The 9,627-nt window shown below is 45.1% G+C and overlaps 1 protein-coding gene across 1 annotated transcript in view; it reads right to left on the bottom strand.

Annotated features, from left to right (window-relative positions):
- Nucleotides 1–1,687: 1,687 nt before the first annotated feature.
- FRRS1L (ferric chelate reductase 1 like) overlaps nt 1,688–9,627 on the bottom strand; it is a 107,783-nt gene continuing 99,843 nt past the window's right edge. Inside the window, exon 5 of the mRNA XM_085606844.1 lies at nt 1,688–3,711. Within this exon, the coding sequence (XP_085462970.1) occupies nt 3,539–3,711 (173 nt within the window). The 3' untranslated portion in view covers nt 1,688–3,538. The remainder of the gene's footprint in view (nt 3,712–9,627) is intronic.

Below are 9,627 nucleotides of genomic sequence, written 5' to 3'. Positions count from 1 at the left end.
CAATCTAGTTTATACGAATATTAGCTGTGTTTTCTTTATGTTTTGGGTACTTTGTTGATACCATAGGTTGGTGGGGGAAGGGAAGCCATTGGGGCATTCACGAGTTATTAAAAATTTACTGTACTGCAGCTACAATTACAACTCCCAATACAAGAAGTACAATAAAAATGGCCACCATGTGAATACATGCTTGGTGCATTTCCTACTGCTGCATTCTTTGTGTGTGGTCGAAGAAGCGCTGCTCTCCCCGCTGCGTTCCGCACAGAGTGCTAGTGTTAAGGACACACATGCTAATTATCTCTAGATGATGTGATCCCTTCTACTGGAGAAGAGTTGTTCCCTAGCCAAACCAGAGCCTCTATCAGGCACTGGAGGATCTGAGCAAACACCAAGGGGGAGGTTACTGAAGCCTTCCCCATTGAGCGGGGAGTGCGGCAGGGGTGCGTTATGGCGCCTACCCTGTTCTCGCTCTTTGTTAATGGGGTGGTGGATTACCTTTCTCTGACCCCCACCGATGCCAAGGTGCTGAAAGCCTTTCAAGAGATTCACTCCGTAAGGCTTTTGTCCAATTCTATTTGCCACTTTTGCACAAGTCCCTTCTTATTCTGTAGTTATCACCTATTTTTTGGAGGCTCTTTCTCCATTGATCTTTCAGAGAGAAACACCTCTTGGATCAATTCACTGCTAAGCAACTGACACAGTGGCTTACATCCAGCACCTACATCTGCTGGCTACAACTGATTTCACCTAGGACTCCTACATATTCAATAAACAGCGATGGCAGTGACCTGTACGTCCACCAATGAAATGTGTATAATTCGGACAGGAGATGCTCATACTTTATGCTCTTTGCATAAATGGAAATGATGCTGCCCATGGCAAAGATGCCCAATGCATATGTTATAATAAAATAGTACTTTACGTTTTACAGTGAAACATGTCCATACAGCGAAAAGGATGTATGCAAGCACCAGGTGTATTGCAGAGGCTGTGTTCAAGCCAATGGGGATCATGGAATAGGAGAACTGTTTCTCCTTTCCAGTGTGTCCTCTGATTTTAGGATGGTTACACTGTAGATGCTGCCATATGTAAAGTGCTCTTTCTCACCACAAGCAAACAGGAGGCGTTTGATCAGTTTAGATCCTATCAGAAGGGAGAGTCGGGACAAGTGCATTCGGTTACCAGCTAGTACGTTCGACAGCGCCTCCTGCACAGTGCTTAATTTGTCCTCATACTCGCAGGTGGTGGTCAATTAAACTCATTTTGAGGGACCAGGTCTTTTTATTCATCACCAGACTTTCACCTACAAAAAAACAAAAAAAAAGACAGAACAGGAAGAAAGGAGGAAAAGAAAGCTGGGAACACAATGGCAAATGAAGAAAGCAGGGACGAAGAGATACAGGGATTGTAAGGTGCTGGAAGGAAGAGGCATGAGAGTGAATCAAAACTACACAGCCGTGGTAATCAGCGACCCTGGCATTTGGCAGCGCCGTCAACAGGTTCCTAATAAAACATTTGACCTCTTGCACTCATTTTTGTTAAAATTAACCACCGTTCCCGTCTTCAAAACACTAAAGAGCCTCAAACTTTCTTCAAGGCAGATTTGAGGAACTGAGCGTTTTGGAAAATTAGCCTTTGGGTTTTATTGAGAAAAAACATAAATCAATGAAAAAAACAGGTATATCCATTTAGATTAAAAGTCATTTTAATTGTGTGGAGCTATAAAGTTCTTTCTGATCGGTTAAAGGTTCAAATAAAACAACGTATGGCACAGTTTTCTTTTCAGTGATGGCTAATATAAAGTGAAGATGACCACAAAAGAATATGTTTGATTTGTATTTCTTTTAAGAGGATTATAAAACTCTGCCCCCACCCAGTTTAGAATGCTGTGCAATCTCCTGAGGTAGGGCTATAAGGAATACTTACATGCTGTGATATATGGTTATCAAAACAATGTGATAATCACCAGTCTAGGGCGCTCATTATGATATAAGTGCTACATTTTGATCCTTGTGCAACACGTGATTGCACAGAGATCAGAATTGCAATTGAGCAATATTTATTCCACTCTCTCAGAGTTTTCCTCTGATCAAATTTGGCAGGCCAAATCTGCCTTAATTAACTAGGGGGAAAGGACTTGGAAAAGGGGAAAATGTGTGGAATCTGGTCCTCTCAAAACCAGCTCCACATGTTACGCCTCATGTTTCTGCTGAAATCAATTCTGATGGATTTACATGTGTAATTATTACAACTGCCCCCAAATAAATGTGTTCCTTCACTGCTTTTGTAGACCTCATACTGCTGCAGTGAAAGGATCTGTAAGAAGCCCCCACTTTTCTGATTAACAGAAAGCTTTTAGGCTGCACAATCGAATCTATGACGTTATTCCGCAGCCTTTTTCCCCGCAGGATTTTGGAATAGTATAATTTACTATTCCAACTCCAGTCTTTGCGGACACTAGGGAAGGTGTTGGATTTTAAATCCAACACCTCCCCCCCACCTGCAAGTCGTTGTTCCGACTTGCGGAGTAATGGTATGCGGAATCACAACGCGGTCGGTGTAACGACCATGTTGTGATTCCCTGCGTTGAAAATGTTTTGGGGTAAACATTGTTTACCTGCACAAACAGTTAGGACACAGGCTCAGGATGAAAGAACACCCAAGGGGTCTGCAAGGAGCTTCAGGCCCCCTCGCAGCAGGACTAGAGTAGATTTCCCGTGGATTTAGGGCAAGATAATTCAATGCAGTGCAGCCAACTACAGAGGAAGAAATTCCCGGAGGCTTTCCTATTTTGCTTTATACTCCAGGAATGCACTTGCCCATCCTGTGCAGAATATCAGGGTTTGTCTCAGCATGAGTAGGGAGCTGGCCAGAGTGTGGTGGAGTGCAATGCCGGACCTCGCTCTTCCGTCTACCCCCAAAAGCACTCCAAGAATGGCCCAATGATGCAATCACTTGCCAGGATTTACAGGTCCCTCAATATGGGAAACCTTCTGTATGGTGGCAGCTACTGCCATTACGCTGGTACCTTTCCAGAAAGCACTTTCCATACAATTGTACCATCCGAGGGTGACCAGGCATCCCGAATTTGCTATATCATCCTGACTTTAAAAGAATACCGGTTGTTTTAGGTGAGCAGGGCTATGTTTCCTGATTGGGATTCTGGGCGAATCATTCTTATTATTGCTTTGGATAAGCGTGCTGCAACAATTTGCAGTCTTAAGTTGTTTGTAGCTATTGTCAAATTAAATGACATTTCTTTTGTGCTTTACAAAAACAACTTAATTTTTTAAGAAGCAATATTTTGGCACCATTGAATGTTACCCCATAGAAACAGTCTATTTCTTTTCCTTTGTTGGTGCACCTTCACCTAAGGAAAAATGGATGCGACTCTAACATCATATTGGCTAGTGCAACAGCTGTGACAGAAACAGTTGGGACAACACGATGAGAGACATTCCAGTAGCAATGGTATTTTCTTCTGAGTACCACCACAGCAGCAATCCGCGTTTTCCTGCAGTCCCTTTGCAGCCAGTGGTTACGGGGTGCCCATCAACAGGTAGAAGGTCAGAGCAACAATGAGAAGTAAGCAGAAAGGAGAAGAGAAGGTCTGGTAAGCAGCAGATGGCATGAAAATGTCCTCGTACTTGTAAATGCTGACCACGCGCTCTGACACTGGTGGAGAGTCAATATCATGCCGAGTTATTGAACCTTTAGGAGACAAAAAATGAGAAAAAACTCAAGCTACAATCCAGCCATTTTGTGTTTTATAATGCACTGATTTACTCAAGAATGGGCATGTCCATCAACTCAGTCCAGAAGAAGGTAAGGGGGGACTTTTGAGAAATTTACATAAACTACCAAATTAGTACGGGATTACAAAAACAAAAGAAATGGCAGGCTCAAGGTTATTATTTGGACAGCAGAGCAATACACACTGAGTTATCCAGTGGTAACGATGAAAGGGTGTAAAACAGTTTATTTGGAATTGATCATTAAATGATAAAAACTCATTGTAAATACATTCCCATCCAAAACTATTTCAAACTTTTAGTGTGTGAAGATATCACTAAGACCTGCATTGCAATGCATTGATTCATAACATTATTAGGCATAACTCTCACATAATAGGAAGCAATTAGCTATAAAATATGAATACTAAACATGCGCATTGACAATTTACTATTGAAAAGGCTACAGGCAAAACATGAAATAAATAAATGTAGCTCGTAATAAACAGAAAGCTAATGACTCAAAAGACTATAAAAGGGGAAGAGGTCAGAATTCTCCAGAGCAAAGATGTGCCTGCATGATGAAGAGAAGCAAGTACTCTAAAAAACGTAGAGCTCCCTGGAAGAATGGCAGGAGATAGTGCCTTCTAGGCTCCAAGTTTGTAAAATGTTAACACTTGCAGGGTACAGCGGGGTACAATGTGAATATAGACTTTGCCTTCAGCAGGGTACCGTGCACAGCATTCACACTCTCCCTTTCTGCAATATGTGCTGACAGAAAGGGAGAAGTTTCTAGAAGACTCAGAACTGGAAGGGCAGTGGGTATTTTCTACTCCCTCCTGTGACACAGACTGACATGTGTAGCCAGCCCAGGTACTTATGTCACAGGCCTACGGTGTACAGTGTGAACCAAAAGAGTTAGAGTATTATTTTATTTAGAAGACACTACATCTCCCACTTAGTTAAATAAAAAGTTGCAACTTTTTCAAAATAGACAAATAAGGTAATTAATTACATGAATAAATACACAGATAATCATGGATATACTGGCAATTAGAACTCTTCAATAAACACAGTGGTGCCAAAATCACACTTCCTGATTAGGCATGGGCGGAGCTCAGAGAGTTCCGCTATGCGGAACTCCGCAAAGTGACAAAAAAAAACATTGTGCTTAGTGGAGTACCGCAAGTGGCAGAGAGAGGCAAGTTGACCAGCTCGCGCAGATTTTGGGCACCAGGAGTTTGTCCTGTGCTGTGAAATGAGCGCAAACTGCACCACATGTAGCGCAAGAGGGCACAGCTTTTTTCTGCTGCTTGAGTAGATGTTCAACTAGAAAAGCAGCAGCTTCCTCAACGCGGGTAGCAAGTTTCTTAAAGCGAGTTGTAGTGACCTGCCGCGACCATCCGCTTTGAGAAATCTCACCAAGAGGTAGTCTAGTGCTGAATTTTCCTCAGTCGCGCTTGCAAGCCGGAGTTTTTCGGAATGCCGCGCTCTACTTAGAATGCGGAGTGAGAAAAACTCCACAAATTCTGCGACTGGAGCGGAATGTTACGCCCAGGCCTAGTCCTGATCGGGTCACTGGAAATCGGAAACTGGCAGTCGAAGTGTCAGTGAACTGCAAAGGTGAGGTGGAATTGTCAGCAGACACAGAGTCATCAACAGTCTGTCAGGACCCAGTCTCTACATTGACATCGATGTTTGGTGAGTGATGGGCCACATTTTGAAAATGAGAGGAATCTCTCATAAGGGATTTCTCAGGATGCTGGGCATTCGCCATGTGCTCTTTGGTGTTAGTGATGGTAAAGGGTTGGTTGTAGGGATTCTGTTTGGAAATTGAACTGTGCTGGGGATCACAGGATGCCAGAATGCAGGGGATGAGTCACCATACCACATCAGTACCTATGGGCACAAATAAGACTACCTCACAGTGCCTTGCCTGCTCTCCTAACCTTTCCAGAATAACAGGTGAACTGGCAACCTAGAAAATAAATCTCTAGTCCCCAGGGGATCCGAGGAAACATAGTGTCACCTTTTGTTTCTCATTCACGCATGTTCATAAAAAACAAAAGAAAGACAAGAGGAAAGTTTACATTATTTATTGAAACTATCATGCTCTATTATGCAGCAACTGCGCTGCGATTAGAAAACATATACAACTGAGCAAACTAATCAGCATGAAAAGCAAAGTGTATACAATGAAAACCTCTGCCATGGTAAATGATATATCTGCCTAAGCCTACCCTCAACACTTGAACACAGGGATATATCAGTGATCTCTGGGATTAGCACCAGACACCATACATGACATTTGTAGTTAGGTGGTCCTCATCTCAAGCACTCAATCTCCTCTTGTAAAGGTGGCATCTTTTACATGACGTCGTCTATCAGAATATATTTCCCTTTTCTGTTTGCAAGCAAAGTGTGTAGCATGAAAGTCTTCCTTATTCTTGGATCTGAGGTTGGTCCATTGGGGCAGCTTGGTCGTTATGGCTCTTTCAAACATGAGAGTTGCAGGGCTTTCCGCTGCCGTTGAGTGAGGGGTCAAACAGTATCTCATAGAGTAGTGTTCAAAACAACTTTGAGGTCGAGCTTCTCCAATATTTCACGCTGAACAGCTTACTTTAAAGTAGTCATGAACCGTTCTACCAGACCATTGGTCTAGGGCTGAAGAGTGCTTTTTACGCTCTAAATTGAGGTGATTTAGAAAGTCTTTGAATTCTTGATTATTAAAAGGTGGCCCGCTTTCAGATGTTTTTTTTTATAACTTTCTTTTTGCAAAAATAAACTTGTTGGTCATTTTACATTTGCACTTATATATATTACAGTGTTGCATCCATAGACTCTCATACAAACATAGTACTTCAGATGTCACAGTACACAAGATGATATCAGTACATGATCATTGCTTCGGTAATGGTTCGTCAAGGGGAGGGAGCATGGAAGGTTCACACAAGTTTCCCCGGTACTCATTCCACTTTGACCAAACTGCCACCCATTTCCAGGGGCACCCCCGGGCTGTATAGACTGTTTTCTCTTGCAGCATGCACCAGTCCAAGTCCTTCTTCCGTGCACTTATCGTTGGAGGTGTTCCTGCTCCCCATAGGCGTGCTATAGTACGTTTTGCAATTACCTGTCCAAGCGTTGCCCAAATTCTACCTTTTACGGACAAGTCTGTGGGCTCCCAGATGTTCAAGAGGCACCTGTTAATTTCGGGTCGCAGGCTTACCCCCCAGACATTATTCATATAGTCGTGCACCCGTTTCCAGTAGGTTTGTATTAGAGGGCACTCCCATATTATGTGAAGAAACGTCCCCGCCTCCCCACACCGTCGTCTACAAAGCCCGTCCTCACTCCTCCCCATCAAAATTAGTCGTCTACCCGAGATATAAACTCGGTGTAATATTTTTAGCTGTATAAGCCTCAATTTAGCCGATATCGCTACTTCTTTGGGGGAGGAAAGTGCCTCTCTCCATTCCTCATCTTCGATCTCAAGACCGTCAGTCTCTCATTTTCTCAATGGGTCAGGGGTGTGATGTATGAGTTTTTTATATGTAAGCGAGATAGACCTCTCCGGTAAGTGACCGTCAAGCAGTCTGTCCTCTAAGGGGGAGGACTCCGGAAGCATTGATCCAGGTGGGATGTTCGACTGGAGTGAGTGCCTGATCTGCATGTATCGGAAATATTCAGTTTGTGCCAAGTCGTATGTTTGCTGTAATGAGGCAAATGTCACCATGCCATTGGACCCCCATAGGTCCTTTATATGGGAGATCCCTATCAAATCCCAATTACGAAACCCTTTGGTGCGACCCAGTGTACCTAGCCTTTCGGAGACCCAGAGCGGGGTTGCCAATGTGAGTTTGTCAGCCCACTCCAGTTTCCGGCTCACAATATGCCATAGTTGGACAGAGTGTCTTGTAGGTCCTGTGAGGCGATACTTGTTAGGTTTAGAGTAGAGCGCGGCCTCAAAGTTTCCCCCGGGAAGGAGCCACCTGTCCATCTCATACCTGGGATCATCCTCACTCCTATATGTGCCCTGGTTTATAGCCGAGAGGTGTGCAGCCCAGTAGTATTTGCGGATGTCCGGAAGTGCTATACCCCCATCGTACCACCCTAGTGTAAGTTTCTGGAGCGATATACGTGGCATACCGGTCCACAACAGGTCTCTTTGAGTTGCCTCAATATCCACAAAATACTTATGTGGGACTAAATCAGGGTAGTTCTGGAGTGCGTACAAAAAACATGGCAGCGCCATCATCTTGAATAGCGCTGCCCGACCCAATAGGGACAGCGGGGGCCTCTTCCAAATGGCAGTGTCCCTTAGGAACCTTTGTAGAGGTGGTAAGAGATTTCTCTCATAGTGGGTCACCACATCCTTGGAGATAAAGATTCCAAGGTACTTGAACCCTTCCGTGGCTATCTTGATCAGGCAGTCACGCGGTATTGAAGGGGGGGCGCCGTGTAAGATGTACACTAATGATTTCCCCCAGTTGATGCTGTATCCGGAGTTTTCCCCAAAGCTGGTAAAAATGTCTAGGGCAACTCTGAGGGATTTGGAGGGGGAGGCCAGGTACAATAGGATGTCATCCGCATAAAGCGAAATCCGGTCCTCCCACCCATCCGAGCCCTCGTAAAGAGAGGTCCTGTCGTATCCAGGCCGCAAGAGGCTCCAGGCAGAGGGCGAAAAGCAAGGGTGAGAGGGGGCAGCCCTGTCGCATCCCCCTCTCCAGTGTGAAAATCTCTGAGATTTTGTTGTTCACCACAACCGGGGCTAGTGGCTCAGTGTAGAGGAGGCGCACCCACCCGACAAAATTAGGACCGAAGCCCATCTTTTTAAGGACCGCCATCATATAAGGCCATTCAAGCGTGTTGAATGCCATGGCGGCATCCAACGACACCACAACCGCATCTTCCTGGATCATGTGGCAGCGACCTAACACCCCGTGGAGTCGTCGCAGATTGAGTGCTGTGTTGCGGTGCGGCATGAATTCCGATTGGTCCGGGTGGATTAGTTTGGTGAGTATCGGCTTGATCCTATTTGCAAGGAGCTGCGCAAGGATTTTGGGTTCAGCATTTAATAATGATATTGGCCTGTAAGAAGTGCACAGGTCTCTAGGTTTCCCTTCTTTCGGGATGGCCACCAGAGTGGCGATACGTTGGTCTCCTGGTAGCTTCCCCAAACTTTTACTGTCATCAAACATATTTTTAAGGGGTAGACCCAGGCAATCAGGTTTGAGCTTGTACAACTCAATAGGGAGGCCGTTGGGTTCTAAGGCTTTCCCGGGCCGGAGTTCATTGATTGCCTTGGCCAGCTCTGCTGCGGTGAGTTCACCGTCCAGAGTCTCTCGGTCGTCGTCAGAAAGTGTGGGCAGCTTAATGTTGGCAAAAAGCGAGGAGGATTCCTCCCCCGATCGCTCCACCCCCCAGCTGTATACTCTTTTAAAGTGTGCTGCAAACTCGCTGATTATCTCCTGAGGTTCAGTAAGGGGGGCCCCCCCTCAGTCTGAAGCTCAGACACCACCCTCTGCGCTTTCTGCTTTTTGTCCAGCCAGGCAATTAATGTGCCCGCTTTGTCCCCTTGATCATAAAGTCATCCGTCTCTATCTCTTGCTAGGTTTTTAGCGGCATCGGTAGCTAGTTCCTTATACTCAGTCGCTTTCAGCTGCATCTGATGCAGAGCCCCTGGAGTCCCGTAAACCTGTGCTACCCCCTCCAGGGCGAGAATATCACGTTCAATGATAAGCATTTGTGCCTCCTTTTCTTTGCGCTGGCCAGCAAATTTGGAGAGGCTTCACCTCTCAGTACGGTCTTAAATGCTTCCCAGAGGACAGCAGGGGATTCCACCGTCCCCACGTTTTCTCGGAAATATTGGTCTATCGAGCGGGTGATCGCCCTCTTT

Source organism: Triturus cristatus, chromosome 5_2 (assembly GCF_964204655.1).
Source record: "Triturus cristatus chromosome 5_2, aTriCri1.1, whole genome shotgun sequence".
NCBI lineage: Eukaryota > Metazoa > Chordata > Amphibia > Caudata > Salamandridae > Triturus > Triturus cristatus.
This window is presented reverse-complemented; position numbering and strand designations above follow the sequence as displayed.